Source organism: Heloderma suspectum, chromosome 2, assembly GCF_057233095.1.
Source record: "Heloderma suspectum isolate Gila_16-S chromosome 2, 16-S_ref, whole genome shotgun sequence".
NCBI classification, from domain to species: Eukaryota; Metazoa; Chordata; class Lepidosauria; order Squamata; family Helodermatidae; genus Heloderma; species Heloderma suspectum.
The window spans coordinates 200,864,791-200,877,417 of record NC_139459.1 but is presented as its reverse complement, the minus strand read 5'-3'; the positions used below and the strand labels follow the sequence as shown (position 1 = coordinate 200,877,417).

Sequence of the window (12,627 nt, the reverse complement as noted above, 5' to 3'; positions counted from 1 at the left end):
TTACATTTGCACCCATTACATTTACACCTTGCGCCCATTACATTTGCAGTTCCCCCTCCATGCCAGAGGGGGTGTGGAAAGAATCCTTTAACCTCACCCCTAATGTGTTATGTGTACCCCAGATTGGCTTATGTTTAGTATGAAACAGAGTTACTCCATGTTGTTGGCATCGTAGTCTGTAAGCAGCAAATTACAGCCTGTAAGCAGTTTCCCTGAGAATTGGAAGGGAGGATGAATCCCTCCCCAAACTGCAGGCTGATAACATTGTATTTTGTGTAGTAACTGAGTGTCAGTAGCTGGCAAGCGTCCACCCTGGTCCAAGGAAAGAACATTCAGTCCCTTTCCAGATAACAGACTGTGTGAGACTGCCTCCAAGTAATGCGGCTGCTAGAGCATGGCTAGAGTTCTTCCCTATAAAAGCCCGCCACACTGAACACTTGGGGCTCTCTACCCCTTTGCTGACAGAGAGCCTTGCTGGCCATGCAACGAAGCGCTTTCAGATCCAAGAGTCTTACCCATGTCTAGTGTGATCCATTGTCCAGCTAGACAATGAACATGTGAGTGTGTTCCGCTCACACAACAGGGGCAGCATGAATCGTTCCAACCGTTCTGCCTCTTTGCTTTTCTTCCCTTCCCAGTACTTTGGGGCCCACCTTCTCAAGACAGTGAGGCTGTTGCGGTTGCTGCGGCTGCTGCCCAACCTGGACCGGTACTCCCAGTACAGTGCTGTGGTGCTCACCCTGCTCATGACCGTCTTTGCACTCCTGGCCCACTGGGTGGCTTGCGTCTGGTACTTCATCGGACAGCGGGAGGTCGAGAGCAGCCCCTCCCAGCTGCCAGGCATAGGTGCGTGCAGCGTGGCATCTCATTCTTGCCTCGCGCAAGGGAGGTGGGCTATGTGCGACTCGGTGGGGCATGCCCGTGGAAGGATGCTGTGTGCGCACAGCTGCAGCCCAAGGCATAGGGGCCTGTTATGCCACAACCGTTCAGATGGATAAATAATGCGCAACGCACGCACTTGCGCGACGAGTTCTTCTATGATTGCTGTTGTCTAGCAGACTCCAGGGAATGCATGGTGACAAGTTAACAACTGCTGCTTGTCGCCAAATCTCCTGAGGTTCGGATCCTGAAAACCAGGCGGATGGAGCCAGCGCTCACGTTGTTGCAACTTGATGAACTGCGTGTTTTGTTTTGTTTTGAAAATTGAGATAAGCTAAGAGCAGCTTGAGATCTCTCAGGGTATCTCCACTGTGGGGATTGTGGACCTCTTTCCTAATGCATTTGGAAAACATCTTTGTTCCTAATGCATTTGGAAAACATCTTTGTTACGCCCGTATTGATGTCTGCCTCACACTCACTCTCCCGCACAGGGAAAAAAGGAGAAGGGTGCTCATGCCAGGAGAACACACTGGGAAAAGGGCGGGGTTTAAACTTCAGAACAGGAGGAAGGGTTCGGAATGGGTCTGGTGAGGGTGTGTTTGCTTCCTCCTTTTGGCACCTCAGCCTGAGATGACCCTCCTTTCCCAGGAGCCCTTGAGAACTAGAGACTAAAGGAGACCTGAAGTGTCAGGTCACAGCCTGGGACCCAGCAGTACCCTGCCTCTGAGTAGCTGCAAGCCTCCCTCTGACAGTCGCCAGGGCTGGGGGGCTCCTGGTTTTTTTTGCTTTGGCTAGTGTTCTTTTAAAAAAAAACACCTGTGAGAATCAGTGGTGTCGTAGTCAGTTTTGAAGTGCAGGTGCTCATCGTGACAGTGCCCATAGCTACGCCCCCCCCCCCCATTCAGGTATCTATGTGGATTCATCTGTGTGTATGCACGTCTATTATATTTGAGCCACGTGGGTCTTCTGTAAAGCTAACGGGTCTTAATTTCCCATTCAAGACCAAGCCACCCCAAAATACTTTGTGTTGCACAGCGATCGCTTCACAAGAACCACTCGCCTGCCAAATCTGTGCATGAGCAGAGAGTGGAGCTACGCTGACACCCCCACCCCCGACCTCGCGGGTGCCAGCTCGCCCTGCCCCCTGGCATCCATGCCTACAGCAGGGCAGCCACTGCTGGGCGAAGACTCCCACCGGAGCTGGAGCCCTGGCTGCATGGGTGAAGGCTTTCCTGTGGGAGACGCTGGTGTGGACGCCAGGGGGCCGGACGCCAGGGGGCCCTGCCCGATTCAGTGCATGAGCGGTTCTTGTGAAGAGGGCTTACAAAATGTAGTGTGTGTGTGTCTACAGATAGATAGATATCGATATTTATCTCTGTCTGTCTGTCTGTCTGTCTGTCTGTCTGTCTGTCTATCTGTCTATCTGTCTATCTATCTATCTATCTATCTATCTATCGATCTGTGGCCTGAGGGATGATCCATAATAAACGTACACAATTTCTTCTCGCAAGATGTGGCAATGGCCCCTACCTTAGATGGCATTGTAAAAGGAGCAGAGAGACATCCACCGAGGCTAGGACTATAAGCAGCTATTAGCTCTGATACTCATTGGGACCTCCATAGAACAAAGCAACATATCTCTCCATTCCAGATACTGGAGGTGAACATCTGGGGCTGGTAATACTAGCTCCATGCCCTTCTTCTTAGCTCCCAGAGGCTTTTGACTGGCCACTGTTGGAAACTATATGCTCTGGTCCAGCAAGGCTCTCACTGCAGTTCCCATAATTCACAGCGTGCTGGAGGGCACCACAATGGGGGAAGGCTACTCTGACTATTTATGTTCATGGGGCAGAAAAGAGGACCAGATGGGTCACCTCTGTGCCTAGGAGCCTCTTGCCTCGGATCCTGTGCTCCTGCAAGGACGAACATTCAGGGGAAAGATCTTGGTGTGTGCTGGGTGGGGCTTCTTCTCACCAGGCTGTTCGTTTCCCACACCTCCCAGGGTGGCTGCAGGAACTGGCTCGACGCCTAGAGTCCCCTTACTACTTGGTGCAGAGGAACAGCAGCAGCGAAGACGGTGCCGCCAACAGGACAAGCCCCGCCCTAAACGGCAGCACCTGGGAGCTGCTGGGGGGGCCCTCGCTGCGAAGCGCCTACATCACGTCCCTCTACTTTGCCCTCAGCAGCTTGACCAGCGTGGGCTTCGGCAACGTGTCAGCGAACACCGACTCGGAGAAGATTTTCTCCATATGCACCATGCTGGTGGGGGGTGAGTGAGGCCCTGAAGCCTGGGGTGTCCGCAGTCTGTGGGCTGATCGTGAGGAGTGTCTGCAGCAGGGCATCACCGGCCCTTTGTCTAGCCCTCCTCCTCCTCTTTCCCTGGTCTCAGCTTCTAAGTTCAGTTTCTGGGCAATCTGCTTATCATGACAACCTTTATTATGATGGTTTTTATTTTGCTACAAGGCCCAAACCCAGCAAGGAGGTTCTTCTGTCCTTAGACCCTTTCCTTGTGGCAGAAAAAAAGAACCAGATGGCTTTTTGGTCTCCATTCTTTAGATGGTGGAATTAAAGGACTGGTAGGGAGCGAAAACGGCCTGTTTAAATTCAGATCGTAAACCTGACCACTGGACAAGAGGAGGTGAGAAGAACCAAGAGAAGAGAAAGAATGTAAGAGAGAGTAAGGGCCTTTTGTTAGTATTCCCTGTGGTCAACCTTCAAGAAAGGTATTGCAGGTGGCCCAAGCAGTAGGGCTTGTGGCATTCTTAGGCAGGAAGGGGAAGGCCCGAGATCTTAGTTAAGGCCTGTGCTGCCTATCCTATAAAATGAGAATGGAGAAGCTCAGCATGTGGGATTCTCTACCCAGTTCCAGTTTCTATGTTTCTAGAGCACCAGTGGAGGCTCTTTTACCGCCTCTGTGCAGTGGGGGAGTGATGATTTGGGAGGAAGGTTCACAAGTTTGGAAAGGGGAGGGTTAGCCTTACCAGCAGCAACCCCCCCAAAATGCCCCCCCCCCCGTGCTGTAATTAGGTGCTATCAATAGAGGGTTTTTAAAAGCCTCACTTGCAGCATGAAAGGGAGGAGGAGAAATCCCTCCTCTCCGATCTCTGTTTGGAAATCAGGGCAGGGGATATGGCCCACCGAGCCAATCCCATAATTAGGCAAAGTGAGGCAGTTGCCTCGGGTGGCAGATAGAGGGAGGCAGCAGGAAAGTGCTGGAGGAGAGAACTGTGTGCCACGTGGCCTGGCCTGCGTCCCTTCAGCTAGCCTGCTGTTTTTGGGTGTGGTGGAGGAAGCTGTCCCGTTGTCCATGTCAAAGAAAGGTTCAGCTGCCAGGCCAGTTGGCTTCTGCACATGGAGTGGGAGGAGCTCCACCTTGTTCTTCGCCTCAGGCAGCAAAATGTCTTGGACCAGCCCTGACGGCCCATGGGCTGGAGGCTCCTTATCCCTTTCCTATGGGGTGCTCACAAAAATGAGGGAGACCCCACAGTGGTGAGAGAGGCCAGTCTTCCAAGAGGTTACATTTTGGGGAAATAGTAGGTGGCGCAAGTCTCATTTACATGGCTGGGGATGCCGCCATTTTGTTCCACAGTTGTTCTTTTGCGGGTGGTCTCTTCGGTGGACGGCTTTGTCTTAGGCCCGCACACACGCAGCAGAGTGAGACTGGAACGAAGCGATGGCGTTCTGATGTGACAGCACGGACCATGCGACTCCAGAGACGGCAGTGGAGGGGGTCACATTTCTGATGCTCCCTTCCAGGAAAACCACTCCATAAATAGAGAACTAGAAGAACAGGGATCACGCTGGGCTAGAGTTTTCCTCCTGGGGTGCTACTTCTGAACTTGCAGGTGGTATTTCCCGCGGGGGGGAAACTCCCGAAATGTGACCTGGCACTTGCAGTCTGAAGGAGCACAGCCCATGCTGCCCCCTCGGAGCTGCCTCGTTTCCACCTCGTTCTGCCGCATGTGTGTAGACCAGACCGGAGGTTTCTGTTCTCCAGTGTCTCAGCCACCACACCTTGCTTCAGGTCCAACTTTCAGGTCGCACGCGTTGCTTGCCACAGATTATGACGTTTGCCCTTTCCTGTCTACCCGAGGCACTCGCGCAATGTTTTCTCCCACGGTATTGGTGCCAGGGGGGACAGGGACACGCTGCTTCCCATCGGCAGTACTTGACAGAATAGCTTTGGTCCTTTTCTCTTTTTCCCCTCCTTCCCACCCCCCAGCCTTGATGCATGCTGTGGTCTTTGGCAACGTGACTGCCATCATCCAGCGCATGTACGCCCGCCGCTTCCTCTACCACAGCCGCACGCGTGACCTGCGCGACTACATCCGCATTCACCGCATCCCTCCGCCCCTGAAGCAGCGCATGCTTGAGTACTTCCAGGCTACCTGGAGTGCCAGCAATGGCATCGATACCCGCGAGGTGAGATGCCTCCCAAAGAGGATTGGGGGAGAGTGGGGGAGCAAGAGAGCGCGAGCGCGGTGTGGAAGTCGATAGCAGTGCCTAATCCATGCACAGATGCATACTTCACAGGTGGTGGGGAAGAAGTGAGACCTTTCTCCCGTCATCTGGGGTGAACTTAACTCCAAAAAAGAAAAGGGAAAATAATTTCAAAACCAAGAACAGCCATGTAAATGATTCAGATTAAGCAAGCCTGACTCTGTCGGCTTGGCTGGCATAATTTTGTTCTGCTTCTGCTGGTCAAGGAGAAGGGCAGGGGCAGTGGAAGTTTTATTTAGCCTCCCCTCAGGCTGGGGAGATTTCACAAGGCTTACCCGCAACTTTCCAGGCCCCATCCTTGCAATCATAAGGGCAAGAAACTTGCTTTAAAATAAAAACAAAATGAATATTCTTAAGGTGCGGAATTCAGTGCCCAGCACAAAATTCCATACTTCTTCTACACTCAGATAGAAACACAGAATATATACAGCCCTGCATCTGTGCGGGGTAGAATGGAACTGCATGTTTTAACTTTTCATCTCACTCACCCTCCAGTGTGCTCAGAGCAGTTTAGATGGGGTTGTCCCATTTTACCTTTGCAACAACCTTGTGGGGGCTCATGACTGGTTGAAGGCCACACAGTGACCTTCATGGATGAAGGGGGACCTTGGCACAGATCAACCCCAGTCCAAGTCCAGCATTCTACACACTGCACCACATTGACTTTCTAATATTTTGTGTTGCTTTTGATTTTCTGTTCTATTTTTTAATCTAGGGCCAGATTTGGGCCTGAGGTTCTGTACCCCTGCTTTGGGCTCTCAGTTGCAACACTTTGCAATGGGCCTATTTAGAATCTGCCCTCTGAATGTGGTCACTCCTGGGTGGGGCTTTGGGAGACAAACGGCAGTCCCCGGTGCATTTGCACCGAGGATGGTGGCAACACCGGCAACTGCTCTCCCTGTAATGACTCTTTTCCCTCCCCTCCCCTCCGCCCCGCAGTTGCTGCAGAGCCTCCCGGATGAGCTGCGCGCTGACATTGCCCTGCATCTGCACAAGGAGCTGCTGCAGCTGCCCCTCTTTGAGGGGGCGAGCCGGGGCTGCCGGCGCGCCCTTTCGCTCAGCGTCCGCACTTCATTCTGCACCCCGGGGGAATACCTGATCCGGCAGGGCGATGCGCTCCAGGCCCTCTGTCTCGTCTGCTCAGGCTCCATGGAGGTGCTGAAAGACGGCACCGTGCTTGCCATCCTGGGTACAGCGCCCCTTTCTTCCAGCTGTTGCCCTCCCCACCTAGCAGGGCTGGGAAGTGAGGTAGCCTGAAAAAAGTCCAGCGCTCAGTGCATGCTCGTGCACATGCGAGAGGGATCTCGATGCTCCGCTGCCCCAGCGCTCCTGGCACATGGAAGACTGCAATGGGGTGTGGAGAAGCTAGGCTGCGTGAGAAACTCTCTCTTCACCATGCTAGGTTTCTGTTGGGCTTTTTAGAGGGATGGAAAATGCAGATGCCCAGCCCCAGAATTGCATTCCAAAGTGGTCTGTTTCCAAGAGGACTGTACCACGCCCTTTGTTTTTCTGAAAATGGAGATCAGCCTACAGGTCCCATACTGCTCCCTGTTTTGTTTTCCCTGTCCCAAGTTTGCTTCTGCTGCTTTTGGTCTCCTTTAGCAGCTTTAAAGAAACAGCAACCCAGCACCCTGCTCTAGCAAGGACAATCCAGGCGCCCAGCTCCTGCACATCCAGATGGGTCCATCCGCCTTCACTAGACTGCTTGCCAGGCCTCACTGAGTTAGCTGGATGTGGCCTAGGATGCCGAAGGGGAGACGCACACACCTATCTGGGGCTACTGATTTGGCTAGCTGGGGTTCACCCATGATAGTTTGCTCTTTTTCTTCTAGGTAAGGGGGACCTGATTGGTTGCCACATCTCATCCAAGGAGGAGGTAGTCCAAGCCAATGCTGATGTGCGGGGCCTCACCTACTGTGACCTGCAGTGCCTGAGCCTGCCTGGCCTCCTTGCCAGCTTGGAGCTCTACCCAGAATTCGCCAGCAAGTTCCGCCGTGAACTCCCATGCGAGCTCAGCTACAACCTGGGTGGGGGCAGCATCTTCCAGGTGAGTGGACAAGAGCTCCACCGCGGGGAAACGTCAGCAAGGTTTGCAGGGGGGGGGGTCATTGCCTTTTGCAAGAGCTGAGAGTGCATTAGTGCCTCTGTTGTTCAGTCTGTCTGTCTGTCTAATTTTTATACCACCCATCAGCCAGGTCTTCTGGGCAGTTTGCAAAATTTGTAAATCAATAAAAGACAAAGTTCAATCCAATAACAGCAAGACACGAATGTACAAACAATGGGTTGGATCCAGATTGAGGCAGATGCAAATGGGCCAGCAGAAGGGGACTTCCCTGACTCCTCCAGCCCCCTCAAAATGCTACACAGAGGGTCAGGGGACCCTGCTAAAGGGGGTAAACTGTAGTGCAGTGCGTGCGCGTGCGGGGGGAGAATCCCTGATCATTGGGGAGGGGTACCTTCCATGAGCAGAGCCTCTTGATCAGTGGAGGGCAGGTCCCGGGTCCAACCCAATGGGTGGCATCTAATGCGCTCCTGCTGCTGATGGAGTTGCTTCTCTCAGTAGAACGGGGGGGGGGGATTCCCTCTCCTGCCTGCAGCCCGTCACACACCCTGGAAACCTGCTCTGGAGGACAGGGGAGCCTGCTGCAGCAGTGGTGGAGGGGGTGTAGGAGGCCGCAGCGGGGAGGAGGAAGCCCAGTTGCACAAGTAGAAGTCTGCCCGTGTGGCATTGGGTTTCACCTGGCATCGGTACAAGATCAATGGAACCCATGTCAAATCAGCATGAGCTCAGCAAAGAGCCCCACACGGAGCCCAGTGCATTTGGGCACTGCCCTTTCCCACTCGCACCACCTGCAAGTTCAGTTTGGCCCAGTTCCAAGAGACAGACCAGTTGTGATGGAAAACATCAGGGCTGTTTCTGCATTTCCTTCCCCCGCAGGCCAGATCCCCATCCCTGAGCAGCAGGGAACCCACTGCCTCACTCTCGGTGGTGGGGAAGGACACGGTCACATCATCCCCTCCGTGCCGCAGAACTCCCTGCTTGCCCGCCGAAGCTGTGGATGAGCCATCCAGCCCTGTGCTCTCTTATTCCACGGGGGGCCACAGCTATCACCCACCACGGCCAGGCTTTCCCCGCCACCCACCCTCCGAAACCTCCTCACGCCCCACAGCGTTGCGGCTCCACGGCGCCCCCTGCAGCGGCCCCCCAGACCTCAGCCCCAGGTAAGGAGCAAGAAAGAGATGAAAGCATCCCTCCAGACTGGTGGCTAAGTGCTCTGGGGGAGGTCGTGCCTTTTCCCCCTCCCCTCTCTTAGCTTAAGACTCTCTGTTGCATTCCACATTTTTCTTGGAGCCCTGAAGCATTTTGATATGTTTTGTCAAAAGCACGTAGATGTGCTGATAGACCCTGACATATAGAGTCCCTCCTTTTGAGTTCCAGCAGTCAAGTGAGTGGGAGAACGGGAGTGGGGACTTGCCTGCTGGATTACAACTATGATTTAACACTGCCTTCCCCAACCTGGTGCCCTCCAGATGGGTTGGAAAGGAACTCCCAGAATTCCCAGACTGGCTGGGGATTCTGGGAGTCACTTTCCAACCCACCTGGAGGGCACCAGGTTGGGGGTGATTTAACAGGAAGAGAATTGTCCCCGACCCACCCACCCTTATTCCCTTCCTGAAGTAGCTGAGACATCCAAGGTACTTGATCCTCCCTGCCCTATCCAAATGCCCCCACCCCATGGCTGCAGTTGGGGCCTAAAGCTTAAACAAACCTGTGCTTGCAAGGTTGCCTGTTGCTCCAAAGGCAGGCTTAGGGACTGTGGGGCATAGACTGCCTCTCTCCTAGTCCCTGCTTATGAGACATTCTTTTCTTCCCGCCCGGAAGGGTTGTAGATGGCATCGAGGATGGGTCTGGTTCCGACAAACCCATGTTCAGTTTCCGCCTGGGCCCTTCAGGCCCAGACTACAGCAGCCCTTCACCTGGCACAGGTAAGCGTTCCACGCGGCATTTCCTGTGTAGGGAGGGTGGGGTCCACATGTGTGTGAAGTGGTTATCAGGGGAAAGTGATAGGGGGTTGTTACAGCACTGTACGGTGAATCATTTTTCATCTCTCGGCCAAGCAACCCAACATGCTTCCCTTCTTACAGACAGTGGCCTGCTCACTATTCCTCCCGAGCTCTCTGGTGCTGACACTATCGAGAAACTGCGCCAAGCGGTAAGAGTTTTGTTTGAGAACCACTTTATACTTTGGCTGTACCACCTTCATCTTGCAAGTGAAGGAGGTGAAGCTGGATGTTTGAACGGTCTCCCCCGCCCCGCCCTCCCAATCCTGCATGTAGGAAATGAATGTGTCAGGGAGACTGGGGAAAGAAGATTTGGATTACCATGGCGATGACTAAAATAAGTTATAAGTTGCTATGGGAGGGAAGAACCAGCTCCTTCCAGACTTTCTAAAAAGGTTGGGTACCACTTATCAATTGCTGGAATAGGTTCCGGCCAGGTGATCTAGCACTTATAAATATACTATATGTAAGTTAAGCTGAAGTATTGTAACTGTCTTGACTGATTATACTGGGAAACAAAATTTTAAAAATTGCAGGAGGGGGAAAAAGGGAGAACGCTGGACTTCTCAGGGTTGGGGGGTGGGGTTGGTTCACAGAGGAGCATTCATACACACAAGCCCCTGCTTGCAGCTTGAAATGGTACAGTCTAGCAAAACGTCTCTAGCACCTCATTCTGCCGAGTGCATAAACTGGTCTCAAGAGTGCTCAATCACTTAGCAGAGTTTTTAGCAGCTTAGCCGCACCAACTCCGGATACCAGTTGGTGGTGGGGAGCAACAGCAAATGAGAGCTATTGATCACATGTCCTGCTTATGGGCTGCCCAGAGGTATCTGGTTAAGACACTGTGGGAAACAGGGATGCTGGGTGGGATTTGGTCTGATCCAGCGCAGCTTTGATGTTCTAATCTGCCATTCAAATAACAAGGATGTTTGAAGAGTGCCTTTCCCCACCCTTTTAAACACCTTTCTGCGTCAGGGGTGCAGGCCCTCAGGCCTGGGGGCCCAATCCAGCTCACCAGTTCTGCAGATGGCCACGCCCCCTCTTCCCCGACCCTGGTGGTTTCCTGGCTCTTGCACTTGCCCCACCTTTCTAAACGGGCAAAAAGCCTCTCCTAAGACTTCGTTACTGGCAGGGCGAGCTTTAAGCTACAACATGCTGGTACTTTGGACCTTTCCCCTTTGGCCCCTCCTGCCATTGGGATGCGACGCCCGAGAGCATCTCCACGGAGTTTGGCCCCCAGGTTGAAAAGGGTTAGACACCCCTGCTCCTCCAGGCGGAGATTTTAATCCAAATGAGCGATTATCCTAAAAGCCACAGCTGTGTAGGGGAGGGAGATCCACCTGTTCACAAGAGGCAAAGGCAAATGGCTCCTCTCACTGCTGAGAAAAGCGAGACCCATTTCACTCTCTTCTCTCCCCACCTCCAATGTTGGCCCTGCAGAGTCCAGGCCACAGCTTCCAGCAACTGACTGCCAGTTCCACCGAGAGGGGAGAGAGTCTCAGCTATTGGGCAGTATAAAAATGAAAAAAGTGTTTTGGAAAAAGTGAAGGCAGTTTTGTGAGGGAGGTGGTGCAAGGGCTGAGGGAGAAAAGGAGGTCGCTGATGCTCACCCAGTTCCCCTTGTATCATTTCCAAGGTGGCAGAACTCTCCGGGCAGGTTCAGCAAATGCGCGAAGGCCTGCACTCTCTGCGCCAAGCTGTGCAGCTCTTCCTTCTCTCCCAGACACCAACCCAACCCCGCGTTGATCCTTCATCCTACGGGCCTTTTCCCCATGCGGATACTCCTGCTACTCCTGTGCTGAGCCCGCTCCGGGTAGACACAGGACTCTCTCCAAGCTTCTGCCCCCATAGCGCCCCCCCCGCACCCTGTCCTAATGGGGCCTGTGGCAGGATTCAGTGGATGTGGGCACCACCAGCCGGACAGAGCTCCCCTTGGCCTGGGACGTTCTGGACCCTGGGGCCAGCAAAGGACTCCGAGGTAGGGGCTGTTCCACCAGGCAGCCATGGGTTGAAAGACCAGGGGAGCAACACACAACTGCCAAGCCAGAGCCAAAGAGAGAGCTGCCTTCCTCGAGCTTGCTCACCCACAGATCCAGCATGCCACACGGGCCTCACAGAAACCAAGCCTTCCAGGACTCAAGCCTGTGATTCCTCAAGCCTCGAGATGGTGCTGATCAGCGCAGGGGATGATGAGTCTCAATGTAGCGCCCCCTGCTGGCCAGAAGAGGAAGGGACAGGCCTCTGAACCTGTTTGTTTGGCTTGCCTGCTTACATAGGGAGCAATCACTGGGCTCTTTTGGGTCTGGAATCTCCGAAGGAAGCCCCTCACCTTAGGAACAGAGTACAATGGGGGAGGGAGGTGCTAGAGAGCCCCGATGCAGTGTTTCAAGAGAGAGCTGCAGCAGCTGTCAGAACAGGGACACAGAAGGAAAAGGCTTGAAGACGAGCTGGCAACTTACTGCAAAAGGATAGAAGAAACCATCTCTCTGGGCAAAAAGCAGACAACTGGGAGCTGCTGCTGCAATTGCCCCTCTTGCCAAAAGCTGGACCATCTTGTCTGGATTATAGTGTGGGTTGCGGAATACATAAATTTCAAACTCAGATGCTTGAAATATGCATATATATATATATATATATATATATACATACACATACATACATACACACACACACACACACACATACGCACGCACGCACGCCCAATTTTAGTTACTCTTCCTTCAGGCATTGCTAGGCATTGGCTGGGTGGGGTGGGGTAAGAGGGGGAATCGCACAGTGCATGTAATTCTTCTGGTGGGAAGGCAGGTCAAAGAATTTCCTGGCCCAGTATGGGGCTGGGCAAAGGCAGGCACCCTTTTTACTAAAATAAAAGGTACATTTGGACACCAGCCTCTTGGTTTACAAATGACTTGGGGTTTATTGCCCCTAATATGGCGCAGGGGAGGGTGAGGAGAGATGCTGCCCAAGCTGACAAGCAAATGCTAGTATATTAATCTGTCATGGATCAAAGACATTCACAATACGCAGCTCCTCTTAAACCAGTGTGGGAAGAACAACAGCGTCACATGTCCCCAAGAAGCCTTAATTCTGTCTCCAGAGGTTATGCAAAGTAGCACAAACTGGATGTGTGTAACTGACTGTGTGTGTGTGTGTGTGTGTGTGTGTGTCTGGGGGTGGGGGATGGGG

The 12,627-nt window shown here is 53.2% G+C and overlaps 1 protein-coding gene across 1 annotated transcript in view; it reads left to right on the top strand.

Moving 5' to 3' along the window:
• The window catches only part of KCNH3 (potassium voltage-gated channel subfamily H member 3), a 63,824-nt gene extending 52,138 nt beyond the window's left edge, over positions 1–11,686 (top strand). The window contains exons 7-15 of the mRNA XM_084837296.1: positions 639–846; positions 2,882–3,148; positions 5,102–5,301; positions 6,319–6,568; positions 7,212–7,426; positions 8,318–8,601; positions 9,263–9,366; positions 9,526–9,593; positions 11,078–11,686. Of these exons, the coding sequence (XP_084693422.1) occupies positions 639–846; positions 2,882–3,148; positions 5,102–5,301; positions 6,319–6,568; positions 7,212–7,426; positions 8,318–8,601; positions 9,263–9,366; positions 9,526–9,593; positions 11,078–11,686 (2,205 nt within the window). The remainder of the gene's footprint in view (positions 1–638; positions 847–2,881; positions 3,149–5,101; positions 5,302–6,318; positions 6,569–7,211; positions 7,427–8,317; positions 8,602–9,262; positions 9,367–9,525; positions 9,594–11,077) is intronic.
• The last annotated feature ends 941 nt before the right edge of the window (positions 11,687–12,627 follow it).